At 36.5% G+C, this 21,546-nt stretch overlaps 2 protein-coding genes and 2 long non-coding RNA genes across 9 annotated transcripts in view; 2 read left to right on the top strand and 2 right to left on the bottom strand.

Moving 5' to 3' along the window:
* Positions 1 to 14,688, bottom strand: part of LOC100642719 (unconventional myosin IC) — a 35,421-nt gene extending 20,733 nt beyond the window's left edge. Inside the window, exon 1 of one of the 2 annotated variants that reach the window (XM_048404389.1) lies at positions 14,403 to 14,688. In XM_048404389.1, the coding sequence (XP_048260346.1) occupies positions 14,403 to 14,419 (17 nt within the window). In that variant the 5' untranslated portion in view covers positions 14,420 to 14,688. Of the gene's footprint in view, positions 1 to 5,896; positions 6,259 to 14,402 lie in introns of those variants that run through there. The other variant, XM_048404392.1, reaches the window with a different exon arrangement.
* On the bottom strand, positions 2,872 to 3,620 carry LOC125384720. The gene is made up of 2 exons (XR_007223437.1): positions 3,506 to 3,620; positions 2,872 to 3,385 (listed from the first exon to the last, which is right to left on the bottom strand). It is a non-coding gene; the product is annotated as an uncharacterized LOC125384720 (long non-coding RNA).
* Positions 4,042 to 6,838, top strand: LOC105667136. Its single transcript, XR_002308960.2, has 3 exons — positions 4,042 to 5,475; positions 5,552 to 5,637; positions 5,769 to 6,838. It is a non-coding gene; the product is annotated as an uncharacterized LOC105667136 (long non-coding RNA).
* LOC100642836 (kinesin-like protein KIF12) lies at positions 10,036 to 21,444 on the top strand. Of its 5 annotated transcripts, none has more exons than XM_048404404.1 (16): positions 10,036 to 10,359; positions 11,721 to 11,931; positions 15,776 to 15,868; positions 15,982 to 16,060; positions 16,240 to 16,452; positions 17,108 to 17,248; positions 17,325 to 17,466; positions 17,719 to 17,813; positions 17,874 to 18,015; positions 18,379 to 18,497; positions 18,583 to 18,687; positions 18,764 to 18,893; positions 19,055 to 19,280; positions 19,332 to 19,485; positions 19,621 to 19,835; positions 20,548 to 21,444. In XM_048404404.1, exons 2-16 carry the CDS (start codon positions 11,729 to 11,731, stop codon positions 20,900 to 20,902), a joined length of 2,412 nt encoding a protein of 803 aa, XP_048260361.1. In that variant the 5' UTR covers positions 10,036 to 10,359; positions 11,721 to 11,728; the 3' UTR covers positions 20,903 to 21,444. The 5 variants fall into 5 exon arrangements, with proteins under 5 accessions (XP_048260361.1, XP_048260365.1, XP_048260363.1 ...); XM_048404408.1 differs by having other exon boundaries at positions 10,037 to 10,359; positions 19,380 to 19,485; XM_048404406.1 differs by having other exon boundaries at positions 10,039 to 10,359; positions 19,347 to 19,485.
* The last annotated feature ends 102 nt before the right edge of the window (positions 21,445 to 21,546 follow it).

Below are 21,546 nucleotides of genomic sequence, written 5' to 3' on the forward strand. Positions count from 1 at the left end.
TTCGATAAGAGCATTACAAACGTTTACAAAAGGCAGAAATAAGAAAATAGTAATCAGAACTTATATCTGACTCAGAGTTCGAGGAATATTGGTCTGAAACATAGAACTAGCGCTAAGAATGGCCCATTAAATATTACTGTTTATTAGTATAACGAATAATTAACACTTAAAAATTTATCAATTAAAACAATACCAAGTATTTCGTTAGTGTTAATGAAATGTAAAAATGTTTTATATAACACACGTAATTGGTCAAATACTTTCGCGAGCCACTACATCGTACTCACCTATAACTCTACTATTCTGAAACTCATTCGCACAATCAGTATTATGTATATATATAGACCGTTTTGCCAGTGGAAGTGGCAATTTAATTTGCAACAAACGTCGATGGAGCGGTGTCTGGCGAGGCAGATTTAAAGCGTTGCACGAGCGAAGCCCGCGGAGGCGTAATCTTACTTTTCTTCTCCGAATCTTCTCCGAAAAACCGGTTGGCCGGTTCTGATTCAAACCGACCTTGAGTCAGTCAGCTTCAAGCCTGAAGTTCAGGGTTTTCAAGGTGCTCTCTCTGTCGCGAGCCTTTAATAAGCTCCGCGAGGACACGGAGCAGAAACGTCGGCGAAGAGGCAGAAAGAGAAGGAACAAAGTATGACGTCCGGGGGACGTGAGAATACCATGTGTAATAATAAACCGAACTCCGGCTGTATGACGCTCAGAAGCGGCTAGTGAAACGGTGGACGAGCAAACGAAGACAATAAAAAGAATGGAAAAAAGGACGATTCGAGGGGAAGCAAGCAGTCGATCCACCGAAAATAAGCGACCATCTATTTTCGTACCGGCTTTCGTACGTGATGCGTCGTAGGAAAAACACTGGATGCCCATAAATTCTCGCATAAATCTATCGCTAGGAACCTCTTCGAGCTGCCATAGAATCGGATAAATTGGAAAATTGATAGAACAAGGTGTAAATTTTCACGAATCTCTTTCTATTTTCGTCCGTCTGAAGCTTCTAACGATCAGTTATGGGAAATTGAAAGATGCAAACATGCATAGAACACTATGCAGAAGTACATAAAGTACAGCAGTGAAACAGATCTCTGTCTAGATCCTACTTTTTTTTTGTTACATTCATAAAAATAGAAATTTACAGAAATATTCGCAGCCTATGAAATTGATTTTTTGGTTAGAACGTAGTAAATGATCGTATTAAACATATTTTTAACGCTCGAGCATTAGACAAGAAATATCGTTTTCTTTTTACGATTTATGTCATTTCTATTAGAGCTCAAGGATCTCAACAATAGTCAACACAAATAAATCCAGTCTGGTGATAATTTTTCTGGCCTAGAACATAAATTTGTTATTTTCACTGTGTGATACACAGCACTGCAGTTTTACGACCGATCACAATTACTTGATATATTTTTTATGGCTACCGGAATCGTATACTGCGTTTCTATCCAATTTAGAGTTCCAATCTGATATTCCATTCCCATTATTCTTGCCGCTATTCAAGAAACAATTGCATGAGTGTTTGGAACAATAGTTGTATACTTTAAAGAAAGCTTGCGTAATTTACGGGTCAGGAAAAGAAAAAAGATAGTTTCAGAGTCCGGTATTTGCATAAAGGAGCCGAACTGGATTACGCGGAATTTAGAAAGCGCGCCGGAAAAGCAGAATACCAATTATCCTCCACATCCTCGGATATTCGGTAAACGTTTCAAGTTTCTAGTAGCATACAACAATTAATGTTGCAAAATAGGGGAGCATTAAGCTTAAGATACTGCATACTAGCCTTTAATTATAGCTCATTTTATATCCACCTATTTTATATTGAATCATTGTACATAAATCTGTTATTTCACTCATATATGTTTTATGATATAAAATAAGATAAAATTTGTTCGAGTTTACCAATAAATCTAACTATATATATATATATATATATATATATATAGTATGTGTTCTATTAACACATGACTGACAGTACAAGTGCAGACAGATATTAATCACAGGTTTGATTAACGTAAAACTAATCCGGTAGCAATTTCTATCGCTATTCACCACCAGCGTCACAAACTTTTATTTTAACGCACAGTTCGTGGAACTGGTTTTACGTCGAAGCGAGGGAAAAGGAACAAAACCGAAGCTGATAGATAACGAAAAGTGGTTTGAAAAATACAGAACACACGGTTACACCGGTTACGTGGCGTTCGCGATAAAAATCGTTTTAAGGAACTACATCGTTACGTAACTTCACTATCTCTAACTCAGTTCCCGAACTTACAGCCCAACACCGGATATTCACAAACCGTAAAGTACTGCTGCGTTCGCCGAGTTAGACGAAACATTTCGTTATCCGATCGCATAACGAGACTCAGACGAGGTCATTTCTGCACTGATAAATGTCAGATTTGTAATATTCCAAGATAGCTGTATGTTATAGGTTCCATTGATAGCAGTGAGTGAAATTTGTTGAATTTTGATATCTATGGTGGAAAAGCAGATACAAGTATGAATTAGAGAAAATGATAAATTGTGCAGGTACCTACCTATATGACTAATCTAAGATGGAAATTATAAGTACGAACTGTTGCTGATGACTTGTAAAAAAATATCCAATGGCTGCTGAGTCAGCTGTATATGGTAATAGGAATGCGCTAAAACGGTGATTCTTCAGCACCACGATTGACAATTTTTGGTCGATCGGTTTGCTATAATGCTGGAGAATTCAATTCGACACACTTATTAAATTAATTCAGATATGCCTCAGTTCTTTTTATATTTCTTTATATTTCTTTATATATCTTTTTATATTTCTTTATATTAATGATAATAATAATAATAATAATAATAGAATACACAACATAATTATGTTTAAAGAAACATCTAAGTCTTTATTAACAAAACAGCGTGTTGGCAATAAATTTCCATGGTATTTTCCTTTTATCTCAACTAACATCTAACTTTTTGTTAACGAAATAGTGTGATGGTAAAAAGCTTCTATAATATACTTCTCTTTTATCGCGATGGACATAAATAACTTTTCTTTATTCGGTATATGAAATGTTCCATAGCAACTGTCAAACATACTGCAAGCACCGAACAAGTTGTTCGAGGAAAAAACGTACGTCCAGACATGACTAATAGACCTGGCTGAGTCGCGCATGTTGCCCCCATAAAAATAGCTACGCAACCTTTATCGTGACTCATCGTATTTAATTGTGTTATCTTGTCTTTAACCTATGACCAAACTATAAACAAATATTTTGAAGAACAAACGGACAAGGTGAAGTTTTCCTCTTATAATCGTTTGTCTCCTTCCAGAATGGTAACCATAATGGGACATGAGGTTAAAGTTGCTTGCGGCGTGTTCCATGATGTTCTATGTACGTGAAATCGTGTGATAGTTAATGTATTTGGAAGTTAAGATATTCAATTTCAAGGTTCATAGTGACAAGAGGTCATGTATCTACTTAAATCAATCGATAAACCAAGGATTTACCTTATTAGTTGGGAGATCAACCTATTAGAGACTAATGGACCAAGAAGCAATAAAATATGGTATCCCTCTTCTCGATTATTTATACTTTTTCCAGGTGTCGTGCGTGTTTCGAGGTTAAGAGTCTTTGTCTAAACAATAACCTATAATCTTCGTCCCCTATATACCCTTAAACGAAGCTAAAAAACGTGGAAGATTCGCTCCATGTTATAGAATGTTCCTCGGCCCGACAGAGAAACAATGCACCGCTTTTTTCTCCGGTTTCTTCCTCCGATGTTTCCTAGAAAGATAGTTGACTAGCACGTTCGTGAAATCGCGGAGATATCTTAAAATCTTCTACGTGCCGTTTGTGCAAAATTTCCAATCTGTATGATTCGAAAATCAACAAGTAGTTTACTATTTGATTACATGTATGCTTTATGGCTTAGGTATTTAGGTAACAATAACAAAATGACTCAAATTTAACACAAATGGTATTTTCAAAAGTTATACAAAATTTAAGGAACAGAACTATACGTTGGAAGATATTGATGTCATGATTGAGGATCGATCTTCAAACTTAATACGAGTGGGATTTTCAACAGATAAAAAGATACGTTAGGAATCAAATTAATAAGTTGGGAAACACTGACATTATGATTCATCGATAATAATCTTTTATCGAAGAAATTCGACTTGACGGTATTGGATAAGTATTATCTCAACGGGTATAATAGTTTGACGTCACCGTCGATTGCAACGAGTAAGTGGCAGACTATCGAATATCGAGCGTTATCGATACCCGATCATACCGACCGATTCAGAATTGGTAGATCATCTTATAAGTTCGAACCTTCATTTTTTTCCTCGATCTATGTTTTTCTTATCTAGTTCATGATTTTAATTGTTTGATATTGTGTACTCGTGATATTTGCAACATTTGTCGTTACGGCTAAAACGTTTATTTGGATAAAAGATAAGTGATAAGAACTGATAGAAAAAGCTCGTAAGTCACCGTTGTTATTAAGGCGATTTTCGTTAAAACGACGGAAACAGATAGCTAAAAAATGTCGGGTTGAAACATTTTTCTTGACGAAGCATAATTCATTTCTCTTGTTATCATTTTTTTTTTTGCTAACCTATAATACAAGGACAGTTTAAAACTAACCTTGGTTGACCAATGACATCTTTATCAAAGCAGTTAAACCGTTAACTATACGTCGATCCAAACAACGATTTAGCGGGTTCTTCGAACGTCGCCTTAATAAATTCGCTTGACCCTTTTACCCAACTTCCACTTGCACGTGGTCAATTATAGTTCGCTATAAATCCTATTCTAAATATATATCAATATTTAAACGCTTTGGCTTTGAAAACGTTAAAGAAGTCACGCGTCGATGTTGTTTGTTTCACTTGAAATATATATGGCACAAATTGAAATAAAATTCTAGTAGAGAACAGGGATAAGAAGGAGTAAATTGTAACGAACATGATATGATGCAACAGGCATTTGTTGCATATAGATACGCTAGAATATATGCAGAATAGTAGAATGTATAGTAATCATCCATCAATCAATATTATATAAATTAAAATTTGTTTAAATTTCAAAACAGCAATTTGAATTTGTAACAGATGAAAACATTATCCTGAAATTACTTTGTTCTGGAATATGGTTAACTTAAGAATGTTGCAAGTGTGGATTACGAGGTAAATTATACACGAAAACCGTGTCACGTACTTGATTTATGAGAAAAGAGTATCCTCGACTCAATATGACAGACCACCTCACGATGCATCTGCTGCAATCCGTGCATCACCTAATAAAAGCACGAGATGTTCGCGATTTCATTTCAGTGACTCACGTTCCAGATGTCAATGACATAAAACGCAGCTTGCGCGCCTCCCGCTTTGTGTGTATTTTCAACAAAAACTAATCGAATAGGTATCGTATCGCATCATTTGCAACTTTGTATCCATCTTTTACTAAACTTGTAAGTAAACAAAAAGCAAAATACTTTTCACATAAAAATACGTTACCACATGTATAAAAGTCAAATTTTTATGCAGTCTATGCACATTTTTCGAGTAAAAAAGATGCAAGGGAAGCTAACCTTAATATGGACTGTATTCCCCACTCATTTTTTGAACTATTCGTAAGTGAAGATACTTTTGTGTTATTTATGGTTTCTGTTAAATCATTAACATAGAAAAGTCAAGTGCTCTTTACTAATAAATTCAGATCTACTGGAAGTGGCCATCATCTTAACAATATTACTTTTTTCAGCTATCTAAACACTGTTAGTTACCTTTATGGCTAGGCACATTTAACTCTCCAATACGTTATAAGTTATAATACAATTTCCAAACGTTAACAGAACCACGTATAGTATCGAAGAGTTAAATTAAACTTACGTTCCAGCTGATCAGCTTGTCATAAATGTCACACAGAGTTCATCCACGAAACTTGTCACATCACAGTTACGATCACAAGAAGCGCCAACGTCAGAACAAAGACGTCCTCTTTCGAAACTGTAGATCCGCGCGGTTCGATACGTTTAAAGCGATTCCACGAGACTTTTACTTTTATTTATCACGAACGAGAGTACATACACGAGACTGGACTATCGGTTCGTACACCTGGATGACACCTGGAAAACTTGTTCCTCCGAAGAAAGCCACCGCCGATCTCTCAGGGTGCCTTTTGTGCCCACCTCGAACATAAAACTTATGTGGATCTTGTGTGCACACGCCACGGTGTAACACACGAAACTGCCGGCTTAAAGGAACTCTCTGTGCCGTAGAAAGAAGGTGGTGGAGGAAAAGAGGAAGACGTTTGAAGGCACAACAGAGAAGGAGAAACAGCCCATTCCCTCCGTGTGTTCCGCGTGGTCGTGTTTGTATGTGTCGATACGTGCGTATACGTACGAATGTATATGTATGTGTGTGAACGTTTGAGTATTCGGCTGACGATGCACAAATATTAGTGTATGAGAAAATACGTATTTTTTGGAAAATTTGTTATATTACAAAGAAATCAGAGATATTAAGTTCCCGCGTTAAACTAGAGGGCACTGCTTTTGGGTCCGTTTCGAAAGCGTGATGGAATTAGAAACGTCTCGAAAGAGTCTATATGGGATTGCTAGTATGCCACGCACGTTCGAGGTTATGTATAGACGATCACGATTATTGGTCCTCTTAGGAAATACATACTACGATTGTGATCTATCCATATATAAAACTTATCTGTCGAACATTATGACTCTTTCTTCTTCCAAATCATGGAAGCATATGTAATCAAATTTTATCGAAATAGTTTGTCAAGATTATTATTAAAATATACAATTTTATTTTGTATTATTTTTGTATTAAATGTCGAATGATTTTTTTGATTACGATTAAGGAGACAAGTTTTATAAGAAAGATTTGCATAGTTTCAAAAATATACAGTTATTGCTCGATCCGCTGGTCTCGGCGATGTTTGTAATTAATTTAAATTACTATCTGTGCGAGCGTCGTTTAAGTCGCCGATCGATATCTAGCGGTTGGCGAAAAAAGGAAAAGCGAAACATAAGTACACAAATATATAGTACACAAAGAAAGCGTTTCAGGGAGTAATCTAAATGAATGGAAAGGCGCGCACGCATTTCCTTTCGTCTCGAATAAAACGTTACTCCCTAACGACCTAAGTATACTTCCTGTATAATTAAGTGTACTCAACTTTGTTACGCTTCCGGGAATTCGTTGAACTTAGCAAATTCAATATTAGATAAATTGCTGCTTATACCGAGGCTAATTAAACAAACACGGCAAAACAAGGTGTAAACGAAAAATATTATTAAGATCGACTTATTTCTAATTGCAAGGAACAACAGGGAAAGATAATAACGGAATGGTTGTAGTAGAAAAATATCGATAATCGAAGCAATTACAAGGTGCTATTTTAAGCCGCATGTGTCTGCACAATTGGTATCTGATTAAAATTAAACGAGATCAAGCGTGGTACAGAAGTTGCAAGTGTTTGCAACCCCTTAATGATTGCTGCAGCGGTGATCGGCCGGGAAACTGCAACTATTAGGAAGCCAAAATGTGCATCGCCCTTTCATGCTATAATTCACTTATAGTCCACTCTTCCGCGTTTGTATACATGTACTTGAATATAAAGCCAGTTTTTCTGTAATCATTTGAACATTGTTAAACATTGGACTTATTTGGTAATACGGAAATTTAGCAGTATTTTTTGAAAATTATACTTGCTTACTTCGTTGCCAAATGAACGTGTAAGTATAGTCACGAAACAGACCTATATTCGAATGTCTTTATAGGAAACATCGATTAAGGACTAATGGTCAATTAAATCTCCGTTAGTTGACGATTATATTTTAAAATAATTATTTATTTATGAAGAGTATGTGACTGGCGTCGCGACCCCTCACGCTAAACCGGTATTAAGGCTGCACGCGTGCAAGCATCGTCTGCACTCGGCTTAATGTCAGCCAAGCAAGTTGGCACGAAGTACGATAAATGCCACTTTCGCCCTGGAATAACCTATAGCTCTCGGGTATCCTCTACTTTGCAATGATAATTCGCACCTTCGAATGATAAATCCTCCTATCCTTTACTCTTGATTATTTCCAAAGAGATGCATCTCCTTTGCACGAAATTATTTTAACGTTATGCAAATGCTTTCTCTCGTCAGTTTATGTTAAGAACATGTTGTTTGCCCTGTCAAGCCACGACATTACTTTGCTTGCTAATAATTGGTGAAATAGTTAGATAAGCATTCATCATAATAAATTTGAAAAACTGCTTGCATCATCGTTTATGTAATTTATTAGCTGTAAATACTGATATACATAATATAGAATCTAATATTATGATCTCGTTGTTTACGTATAGGCAACGATCAACCCACTTCCTGTTCGTTTCGAATTGTCAGTGACTCTCGAGCCCGAAGGTACGCAGGCAAAAAGTACTTCGCAGATACCCGGCTTTCCATCATTAATCTCGTGACAAGCGTGGCCAACAGGAATCTCGTAACAAGACGAAATAACTCAATATCCGCGTTTCTCTACTTTCCTCGCAACTTATAAATAATATTTTTAGAGCAATTTGAACCAGACCCTGTGGCATACTCAAAATTCATTAGTATTACACCGATGATTCATACTTGTCTACAGACAGCCTCAAAGAAGATCATGGTTCCCGTTTCAGTGCATCTAAATGCAAGGAACAAGACGATTATCATTCCACGTGTGTTCCATCTGGTCTTACGATAAATACCGCTATGCTAGTTCTGTAACCGTTAGCCAGTGTTTGAAACACGACCATGATTGACACAATTATTAATTACACTCGGCGAAAAGAGTAAACGAGTAAATACTCCTAACTATTTTCACATCTTCTTTTGACATTTCTTTTCTCTCATTTGACGGTTGTAAGGAACGAGGCAACGAACCGAGAAGACGAACAACGTTTCAGAGTCGACGGCACGGTAAAGCCGATAAAAAAACTCTCGAGCTACGCGGCCAAGGATGAAGATGCCCGGTGCAAAAATACCGACGGCAAAACGAGGGTTGCTGCAAGCGCAAGAATTTTTCGAGAGCGTTTTCTTCTTCTTCGCGGGTAGCCCGCTACGGAAAACGAGCGGCAATAAAGTTTACAGCGCAGCTCCGTCGACTCTCGTGTATTTATAGCTGGTCATTTCCACGGAGATCCTCCCGTAATTTTCAAGTCGAACAGCTCTGCACGTCCATGATTCCCCTTTTGCTTTTTCCTCGCCTTCACTGACAGGAAGCTGATGCTTACAATTAGAGAACTCGAGGATCCACAAATACCCTACTTCTTTCATAAAACATTTCACGTCTTGCATCTATAATAGCATTAGATATTAAAAATAGAATCATTGCTGTTATTGTATATATCACGCCCATGCGATCAATTAAGAAACGCTGTGATCACAATCGTCGTACTTTAATTTTTATACATTTCGACAAAATAATTTAGACAGGCGAAGAAAACGGTGAGAAGTGTACCTAATTAGATTCCAGTAATGAATGATCATATTTCAATAGTAGTGGACATATTAATTCAGAAATCCTGCGATCTGTTAAATTTTACATGTAATCGTAACATCGCCAGGGATGCGAGACACAAAATATAACGAGACATTTCGGCGTAGTTAATATTACAGTCGAAAATCGCGGAATGTTAGTCTCTTCATATTTCATGGGCCTCAAGGTCTCTGTTGAATATGAAATTTTCAGTAGTCGGTTAATTAAATATTTGTGTGATTTATGTCGTTTTACGTTTATAAGGGCTGTCACTGTTCGACGGTTAGTTTATTTCCATGATGCGACTTGCGTCAGAAGTCAAGACAGCCTACTGGCCCATTGATCAACGATGTCTACCTGCATGCAACGTATATCAAGCTCATTCTAACTCTGATATAACAGCGGGGCCCACGTGGACGATGACCGTGGCCAGGGACGAAAGGGGAACACGATGCGTCCGAACAACGATGAGTTAGACACCAGTTTCGATCGGTGTCCACGAAACGTCCGCTGTAGGGAAAACTACCACCCTCCGCGAAAGCACCCCTGCTAAGTGTCAGTAGCGTGCTGTCTGTTGTTCCTATTGCACGAGTTTCCGTTATCCTTAAAACGTTCATGTTAATCGAGACACCATTGTGTTAATCTTCAGAGATTGCTAGAAATTGGACACTGTCGCGTAAAATCTTCAGAGATAGAGTTAGAAATTGGATATTGGATTATTAAAAGTGATATAAGAAGATTTACAGAAGCTGAACAGCAGAGGGAGAAATCGATGAAGAAGTTTGGGTGATGGGACAGTTTTGATCGATCTATGAAATTTCGAATGTAAGTGTATTTATTTGATGGATTCTCGTCATCTGGAATTGAATATGGAGTTAGCAGAAATTGATATATATATATATATAGCAATGTTTATGACGTGTTCTTGATATTACGGAATTTCACTATCCGAATTTGGAAATTTCTACACTGAGCTGTCTATGCCTAGAGTGTAAATATCTTTTAGAACTGTTTCCTAGAAAATTATAGGAAATGTGTCCAATCTGAACGCTTACGACGTAAAAATTGTAAAAGAATTCACCGTAATAAATGTGGCAATAAAATGCATTCTTCCCTATTGCTATAATAGTCTTCTTTCTTTCATTGTCGCATGAATTTCTAGCTAGTTAGGAAGAATCGGCATTAAAAGAAAGGAGGATCATTGGCGTTATCATTTCGGGACGTTTACTATATTTCTACGATTATCAAACTTTTAAGATTCGGACACATTTGAAGCAAATCGATCGCGTGGATCCGCGCGGAACAGTTCTACCGTCGCTCTTATTGGCTTTCACTTTCAAAATCGCAGTAAACCACTACCTTCACGTTAATTGTTGTAAAAAGGAAAGGTGCAAAATGAAAGGTGTAAAACGAACCGAGCGGAACGTAGTCGCGAAACAACCGAGTCTCATGATCTACATAACATTTTTTCTAGCCTTCTTAACCCGACAGAAACAGAAAAACACGCGTTGATTAATACGATCGTACTTTACACTTTCATTTCGTCACAGTTTCATTTATTTAAATACAGCCGTGAAAAAGAAAATATTTCGAAAAAGCGTATACTTACGTTTATGTTTAATTCACAATCACGATTCGCTTATCGATGACAGATGACTGAAGGATTTCTACGGTAGAATCGCAATTAGCGGCGAAACTTTCGCTTCAATTACGGCAACGCATGTAATTATCATCGCACATGTAAGCGAATACGTGTAATTAACCGGTTCGTTGTTGTATAAATTTTCGTACTCCTTGTCGGGCAGGATTAAATTCATTCGAAAGGGCTTTCACTATTGTGAATCCCGGAAAATGAAGCATTTCACTTCTCGATCTTCTGCGATGATCCATCTTCAAATGGGTCCGATTGTTCATGATGACTCGGGATATCTCGTGAGAACGACACCGATCGCACGACTTAAAATTAATTTAAACGAGATTAAATTATACTGTATGTAGATACTTGGCCTGAATTTATGTCCAGATCAATTTCTATTTCTCTGTATTAATTCTATTAATTACATTTTATTGATTCCATTAGTTGTACTAGCGGGATTGTATCTCGTTAATTGGTAATTATGACGATGGTCATGCGTTACTTTGATACGATTGTATTTCATTAATCCCTGTTTATGACGCTCTTGAAGGTTGACGGATGGTGCTTGTGAAAAGTCCATCGCCTTCCCGAGGCGACAGTCTTCAAAAAGAAAATGCGAAGAAGGATAAAGGGAAGAGCCGCGTATCACGCGGCAATAGTCCCGCGGATCACACTACTTCCAGGGGAAATAGTCCAGGAAAGAGCAATTCTACAATTAAAGTAGTCACGAAAAGTAGCCTTCAACAGTCTCGTGGAAGCGAGTAAGTATTCGTCCTCGTTTTTATCTGATATTTTTGTTTTATCATTATTTGTTATCGTTATTAGATCAGCTTTAATCGATTACCACGTAATAACGAATGTTTTTAACAGTTTAGCTTTTTCTTCTCATCACGCTGTGTTATATATTATTATATTATTATTTCTTCATTATTAAACTAGATTTAATCAATTTCAAGAGCATGTGGTTAAAGAAGAATGTTAATAGTTCTTAATATATAGCATAGCTTTTTCTTTTCGTCACGTTTAAATTTAAATCATCTATTATTATTATTATCATATATTATTACGCTATTATTTTATCATTATACGATCATCTGTAGTCGATTACGTTCTACAAATCATATCGTCATAGAAAAATATTAATGATTCTAATGAATAGTTTGGCTTTTTCTTCTTGTTACACATTTAAGTTCACATCATTTAGAAATGATCTGTTGAGTAAAAATAGATAAGTACGTAATTTTCACTCCTTCGACCAATGGAAGTATCTCGTGTAACTCGTATTAACACTGTCGGATGGAATATTAATGCTTTTACAGCAATTTCATGTAAGTGGATATTGTAAGCAAACGTTTACGTAGAAACTATCGATCTGGCTGAACATTTCTGCGAGAAACCGACGCGTCGCACCAAACAATCGATGTGAGAATTATTTTCGTTCTCTTTTTTTCCATTAAGATACGTTCTACGTCGGTATTTCCTAACACGACGACAGTTTTGCCATCGAACAATTTACAAATATTCTATAACTCGAACATATGCAATATGCATTAGAACAATATCGTCTATTCGTAGAATAAAAGAATTGTTTTCTTTATCAACTTTTAAGATAACATTCGGACAATAGGAACCAAAATGGTATAATTTACTAGGAATTACTTAATGATAAGTACTGAATTGACAATTGATAACACGTGAAATTCCCTTGATTTACTCAAGCTGTAAAGTACGAAACAAAAACAACGATAAGAAAAGAGATATTGATAGTAGGCCACGTGAAGAGAAGAAAGATCGTAAAAATCTTGACACTTTGTGAATACATTATGTTAAAAGTGGAAAAGAGAACGGGAGAAAAAATATTGACTAATGGAAAACTACCGGTAGGAAATTATGGCGAGTGATGCTCGACGATCGCGACGACATAAGAATACAGAATTAACTTCCAATCTAGCGGAAAGCTAGAATTGAATTGATCGAACGGCGAGTTTAACGGCTTCGGAGGAAAAACCCATAAATAAATTGTCAAGAGAATTCTGACAGTGAAATTAGAGTGTCGAATCGTTTTCTAGAAATTGTCCTCGAGATCCAGGCTAGAGATAGATCGATGTGACGCGTCGACGAGGCTTTCTATATCATTCGATTTAATTTTCCGTGTGAGGGGTTGCATCCTCGTGTAAATTCACCTTAATCGGTTCGCGTAGATATAACGTACGGGAATACCAACATTGATAGACACATACGTCGCAATTGCGACACATTTCGATGCCGTGTATCGATTGGGAGACCTTGCTCGACTGTCTCTTTCTGACGGTCAATATCACGACGATCGCAAAACGTGTGCCCATGGAAAGAGATCTCAGTAGTCAGACACGTGAAACGAGCATTTTTCCTGCGATAGGATGACTCGTGCTACTTTATGGCGAAAAATGAATAATAGCGCAGAGGGAGAAGTTCAATAAAACAGAGAAAACTAGTGTTTTATTCTATTTTTTTTCTTTTTCTATTATATTAGAATTACGGAGAACTGAATGTACCTGATATTTTTATTTTTTCTTGCGTAAGAATTATTGAGGGCTGATTGTAATGTTTGTTTCCTTAATTCTAAGAACTCCGGAGAATTAGCCGTAATTAAAACTAAAAAGTACTATTTAGAATTGTATATTAATTTATCAAAGTTGATAATAAAATCTCCAAAGCGTTGAATATGATATAATCTCAAAAACGTTGAAACACATATTACATATATCAATTGATATTATCCCAATGAAACGATTTCAGTCTTCAAATTGGTGTTAATTCTGTATTTTCTATTCGAGCAAAGAGCTTCCGCCAAACAGAGAAACATCATCGAATGGAATCGTAAGAAGAATAACAACGAAAGTAATTAAACGCACATAAAATGTTCTCAGACGATATTAATAGCAATCGATGTAACTTGGATCGCGAATCGAATTACAAATGAGTAAAATACAAATAGATTTTAGGTCCATCGTCGATTCGCCAACGTCATCAAAGTCATGCGTAAATAAAGAAAAATATTCATTTTGAATCTGAACAATTAACCGAACATTTCTGCGCCTTAAAAATCGATCCGTTTCGTACAACTTGGATCGATAAACATCATCTACGGGAATAATCGTTCGCGTGATTAAAGAAATAAAGCACGTGAAACATGATTTATATCAAAATAATGAAAGTGCGTTAACAAATGAAACGAATAGAAAGTACTTACCTACTGGTAACGTCCATTACAATTTTTCATGAGGTTCGTTAAAACGTTTGAAGCGATGGCAATTTGAGAAAGCTTTATCGATCGTTGCCCATCAATGTCACACGTTCGAGTGCTCGATTCACGTTTTCTACGATATATACACTCCACGCTTTTAAAGTAATTGTAATTCTCGATTGAAGGTATGTTAAAAGGTAATTCTTTCTATGTCGTGAAGACAACGAATTGCTCGACGTCACACATGGAACTATAATACGCAATAAATGTCATTGTTGCGATAGGCCCGGAATAAGAACTGCGTATTACGATTCTCGAGGAATTATGACATACTGTGCTATAGTGAAATAATAGTAAACACGTTGTTCCTGTCACAAGTGTATACACCGTCAATGACCCTTACTACCAACCAAGGAAATGGAAAAGTTTCGCAAGTCATGCATGTCTTGTGCAACGTGCATCAATTAAACGAACGCGAAATCGCAGTTTCTGTACGAATAATTTTAGACTTTAACGGTTGCCATACCAATGTTATCGGCTTCGTTGGAAAAATATTGTACTTGTAGTTGATAACATTAGAACGCGAATATTTACGATATTCTTTGAAAACGTCGCAACTTTGCAAGCTCGAATAACAAGTTTGCAAATTGAAATTTTGAAAGTTAGAGTAATCTTTGAAAATTTCAAAGCTTGATTGAATAATCTCCAAAAGTTGCAAATGTTCAAAGCTGCGATAATCTTTGAAAGCATTGCTGTTTCGAAAGTTTGAACGATCTTTGGACGCTGCAATATCGTATTATAGAAGTGTAACAATTATTCCATTCGATGGAAGAAAAATTCCACCTTGGTAGTCGCTTAATTAAAAATTATTTGCGAATAATATTTAAAACAAATTACACCAATTTTTCATTGGGGATTTATTTAAACCACTTACGATTAATAAAGAGCGATACATCGATATCGTACGTTATTACGTGTACGTAAGTACGATGAACAATAATCGTAAAGTATTGTTTATCCTGGCAATCAATCAAGGCTGTCGAGTTCGGTAATCAAGCTCTCGTGAATTATTGACTGAGGTCGAAACGATTTTTCAATACTACGATTAGCTCCGTGGTGCAGAAGGAAAAAAGACGAACTCATAAACGAGCCTGGTCAATCACGCGATTTTTCCTGACGGTTTCAGTTAGACCAATTGATTGAACTTCCTCAATTATTTAGCCGCCATGATAGCAGGTCAATCACGAATTGCCAGATGGGTTACTCCTGTTGAAGCGTTCGATCATGATCGAGAACGATTTTACGCTTCTACAGAAACCCAACAGCCTCTCTACACCGTTTGAAAATCGTTATCGTTTGTTTGCTTGTTTCGATTCCAGGACTGGTAGTATCGAGAGACTGGTAGACGGTGATAAGAGAGTGATCGCCACCAAGAATTGGCTTCCAGAGAACAACATAAATGTCGTTGTCAGGTAAGAACACCATTGATTAATTAACTCAGATACGTTTATTAAATTTGCAAGGGATGATCGCAAGTGTAATATTAAATTTACATAATTTTCCTGGTTAATCCATCATTTTGTAGAGTACGTCCGCTTAATAGCAAGGAAATTAAAGCCGGCGACGATATGGCCGTACAATTTCCCGGAGATGGACAGATATACGTAAGTATATCGCTTATTATGTCCTCTGATTAATTTGAAGAAACGTTGCGAGCTCGAATAATTCGTCGATGATTCGATATCATTTTTGCTTCTCTTGCCAGCCTCCTCGCGTTTAATTAAAAATACCTAAACGAAATTATCGTGAATCATATGGACTTTTATCGTTCAACCTTGCACAGTGCGACGGATTTCCAAGCAGCGGGGACAAGAAGGGCAAATTATTTTCGTACAACGTGGTGTTCGAGCCCACGGCCACTCAGGAGGACATCTTGCAATTCTCTGGTGTGAAAAAGCTTATTGAAATGGCGGTAGAAGGATTCAGCTGTACCGCGTTTTGCTACGGGCAAACCGGAAGCGGAAAAACTCACACCCTCACAGGGCCTCCAGAAATGGTTAGCGAAGAAGATTCCTTTGTCAACTTTTTACCTACTTTTCAGATGCAAATTCATCGGTCTTACACGCCGGTTTTTTAAAACCGAGTATGGTTTTCCATCGGAATTTCCGTTAGAAAAAACCGAGTTTCCAGAAACACTCGCCAAGAAGCGCAAGAATAGCAAAAGGCGATTACGAATAATGTATTAAAATAGTTGATCGAGTTGAAGTGAAGGCCGTGTATGAATGTAACAGAAAGGTTAATGTTGTTCGACGTGCGTAGATAAGATAATGACGGTATATCTAAACGATACTCGTTTACCGCTCGGGCAATGTTATACGTGATCGCAAAAACAAACAAATTATCAATGAAAGTGTTCGAATTATTAAACATGGCGCTTTACACTACTCCTGGCATTTGTATACTTGCTATTTCCAAATTTCAGTGGTGTAAAAATCTTCGGTTGGTTAACTTTTTGTTTTACTAATTAATTCAATATATAATATCACATAGGAGAATTGAATTAAAAGATGGAATCTTGTTTTAAGATTTAATGATAGTTAATTAAACTTTGTTATTATTAATGAACTAAATTTTACGATGAAAGTAAAATCACGCAAAGAAGCGCTTTTTATCAAATTACAAGAATCGTCGATGAATGTTTTTCTCTTAAGCAGTTCGAAAGGATGAACCCTTACTCGGAGCAACACGGCCTGGTCTTCCGGTCTTTCGTCTACCTGTTTAAGTTGTTGCAAGAACGACAAGATTGTAATTTCGTGTTAAAAGCTTCCTTTCTGGAGATCTACAACGAAAAGGTCAGTGGATATTCCGTGGAAAGAGAGAAGAGCTTCGTCACCGATTTACAGGGCATCGTTTATCTTTGAACCGCAGGTAATAGATCTGTTAAATCCTGGCACGTCGAGGAAACCCCTAATGGTACGGTGGAGCAAAAAGACACGAGGCTTCTTCGTTGAGAACCTTTTCACTGTTGAGTGCGAGGAACTCGATGATCTTCTGGCGGTTCTCGAAGAAGGTAGTCGTGTTATTGATCTTCGCTCTTTGCACCCCCGATAGATGGACTTTAAACCCCTTTACCATCCCTTACACGCAGCACGTGTTTCATTGTGAAAATATCAAACGCGATAAATCCTATTAAAAAATATAGTAAAATTCACAGACTTTTTTAAGAAGATAGACAATCCATAAATATTTTAATTTGCTGACATTACTTTAAGAAATTTTCCAAATGTTAGGAAAGCGTATTTATAGTAATGTGATTTTTCAGGGATGAGAAATAGAAAAGTTGGTTCGCACAATATGAACGACTATTCCAGTAGAAGTCACAGTATTCTCACTGTCAGCATCACGTCTGAACAACAGGTGAGTGTCCAAATTATCGTACGATAAAGACAAATTTTATACAAATATTACTATCGACAGATGGATAACAGCGTGTTTATATCGAGACAAGGGAAAATTAACTTCGTGGATCTGGCTGGAAGTGAGATGACGAAGAAAACACAAAGCGAAGGAAAGACTCTGGAGGAAGCGAATAATATCAATAAAAGTCTCATGGTTCTAGGTACGATTATCAAAAAGTTATAAGAAAAAATACAACACGAATTAAGCACTGAAATACTAAAAGGGTTCAATCTTCGAGTTGTCTTCTTTCAAAGTCTATTTCGAAGCAGAACTTTGTCGAATGTTCAATATCAAATTAATCGAACCCCGTTTAATATTACGATGAAACTTTACGTTATCAATTATGCGCAAGGATTGTAAAAATCGATTTCGATGAACAAAAGGGCGCAGACTTCACCCGCAACATCGACTTCTATGTGACGATCGATAAACGAACGTGACAGCGCGAATTGCGTGGAAACGACTTTATGTTACAGAAAAGTTTCTCCGACTTCTTTTGAGATTGACACTTTTTACTTTGAAGGTTACTGCATAGCCTCTTTGAGCGATGGAAAACGCAAGGGTGGTCACATTCCCTATCGAGACAGCAAACTGACTAAGCTTCTAGCCGACAGTTTGGCAGGAAATGGCGTTACATTAATGGTAAATCAAATTATTCTAACAAGGACAACTTAATAATTATACACTCAATCGGTATAACTGATTGGATGGTTTAATTGAATTTTAGATCGCCTGTATTTCGCCAGCTAAGTCGAACGCGAGCGAAACGTTGAATACGTTGAGGTACGCGGCGAGGGTGAAGAAGATTCGAACGAAACCTATCGTGGTGATGGTGAGTGAGGTATATTAATTGTAAATTATAAGTATATAGAAAACATGAAATACAAATAGAATTTGCTTTTATATAGGATGCTCGAGAAGCTCTGATTCTCAGTTTAAAACGAGAAGTAGGAGCTCTTCAAACGGAAAACGAACATCTGCGCGCGGCTCTTCATTTAAATGGTGATGCATCGAATATAGTTCGTAGTGAGTCCAAAAGTAAGTATCATATGTCAATTAATAAGAAAGATTTAATATAATAATGAGTTTAATAAAAAGATTTAATCCAAAATTTAGTAACAACGATTGAATATAATTAAAACGAGAAAGGCAAAATTATAAAATAAATAATCTTTATATCCTTAAATAATCTTTCATAGCTGAAAGAAGAGTGCCATTGACACCTCCGGTGGTAGATTTGAGTAAACTATCCGAAATGGAACGACCCGAATTAAGTCAACTTATCCACGCGTATATTACCGAGAACGAAGCTCTCCGTCGAGAAAATGCAGAATTATATGCTACGAGGGAACAAGTGATACGGGACCAAGAACTCGTATGCAGAGAAAACGAAAGGTTACTGAAGAAACTCGAGGACGTTAACTCGTAAGTACAGCAGGATTTTAAGACGACCTCGACATACAATTAATCCGGTAGATTTTATTACTGTAGAGTGTGTTGCCGGTCGCCAATTATACCTGCCAGACCAACCTATTCGGCGGAAATGTTGAACGATAACAATAACGAGGACGCACCTGGCGCTACCAATGTTTGGACCAACCCTAACGTCGAACCTACTCCTCTTTCGAGTGTATGTCGAAATCTTTTAACCTTTTCTTTCTCTATCATTGTATTCGCTGTATTTATTTAATTATGTTAATTATTTTTCAATACTTTACATAGCAAAGTAATGTTTAAAAGATATAACAGAAATTTAAATTTGTAGGATATGATCAGGAATGGATTATATAGATCTGCTAGTAGTATGCCAGAGAAGATTCAGAAAGAACTAGACAAACGTAGAATCGTAGGGAGTTATAATAACATAGCAGAAGCATACAAAGACAAGAGTCATCATCGTCGACACAATTCATGGGATAACGGGAACGGGACGACGAGAATGAGTCCGGATCAAGCTATATCACCGATAGACATTAATCAGTAAGTAGCACTAAATAAATCATCATAATGCTAGAGCCAATACGATATTCAAATCAATAAGCCTTAGTCTCCTATCAAAGCCAATTGCAATGCAAATCGACATTGGAATTCGCTTCAAATGTATTCCAATTAATTATATCTTTTTTAAATAAATCAAGAAATAATTACCACATTGTGGACTAGAAGTTTTGTTATATATCCTATCAAACTTGATCTCTTTAATGATAAAATAATTATCCTGTGATGTTTATTAAAATATATTACACGCATATGACTATAATTAAAATAATGAAATGAAATAGCTATAATTATTTCAATAAAAAGCAACATTGATTTTGCTAATAGAAATTATTAAGCTGCGAATGTAAATGGATTTGTAAAGGATTTAAAAATCAAAAGTGTACTAAATGCACATAAAAATATATAAAATATCTGAGTTTCATTTTTATAATTATATTCACAAAAATATGAATTTGCATAAATATCCGCAGACTTGCATATTTTTAGTAATTAAAAAATTAAAAAGTCTGAAACCCACCATATTTTTATGGTATGATTCTAGTGGTAATCTCTAGCCACATAAAATAAAATTTTCTAAAATTTTGCTCAAGTTCACTCAGAAACTTACCAAGACTTTAGTCTACAATGTGTTATGCTGCCTGATATAATCAGTACCATTCTACCTACTAATTGAAGGAACGCATGGTAACAGGTACAAAAAGCCGAGCATGCGTCGCACCTCGACAGTGCCTGAAGAACGAAGACTATCGGAGACGAACGATCTCCTGGGCGAACCGGTTCAACCAACCGACCATTCGTACAACGAATCCCCAGACTCGATACTCAGCGGTCCTCTGGAGATGGCGAACTCAACGCCGGACACAGCTGAGTCAGAGGCGCCAACAGCGCCATTTCCGGCGGTATCACACATCTCGTCCCCGTTCGGCACTCCGGAACCCGAAGACCATTCGATAAGGACACCAAGAAAATTCAAAGAGAAAGAGGACGAAACTGCTGAAAGAGCTTTTGGAAGTCCAATTCCTATCGACGAGGATAAACCACTTTGAACACTCGAGTCAACAAGCACGATAGTCTGATGTACTTTAATCGTGATGACCTTGACTTGGTCAAAGCCATTGGGTCGATTGTAAAGATAAGAAAATGAATTAGGAAGAGTGCACATGAAAATTAGTCGATAATAAAGAGTTTTCTGGATAATTAGGAAAAATTATTTTGGATCGATAATTAAAGTTTAATGACGAAAGTATGCATTAATGTTGGTAAATTTGAAAAAAAGGTAATCTGAAAATCTGTTTTGGTAACGACACAGAAATATCGTGTTTTCAAAGTAACGAAAATATGTAGTACGCGTAGTCGAAGCTTTATTTACGTGTGGTAAAAGTATATATGTACATAATTATGTGTGAACTTAGACATGAATATCTACATAAAAGTCAGTATTTTTCCGTGATAATGAGAAAATGACTCAGGTTGATATAAATTACTGAATTCTACCTCTGAATAATATAAAATTACATATCCTGTAACTCCTGTAATGATAAAGGTGTTGACCAAATTACGTACAATAAAGCATTTGATTGTTTTATCAGATTTTGTTCTTTATTACCTAACCATTCGTAGAACTGGTCGGTTTCATTGAATTGTATGCTTCTTTTTTAAACTGGATTGTTCTAGAAATTATAACTCGACT

Source organism: Bombus terrestris, chromosome 3 (assembly GCF_910591885.1).
Source record: "Bombus terrestris chromosome 3, iyBomTerr1.2, whole genome shotgun sequence".
Classification (NCBI taxonomy): Eukaryota; Metazoa; Arthropoda; class Insecta; order Hymenoptera; family Apidae; genus Bombus; species Bombus terrestris.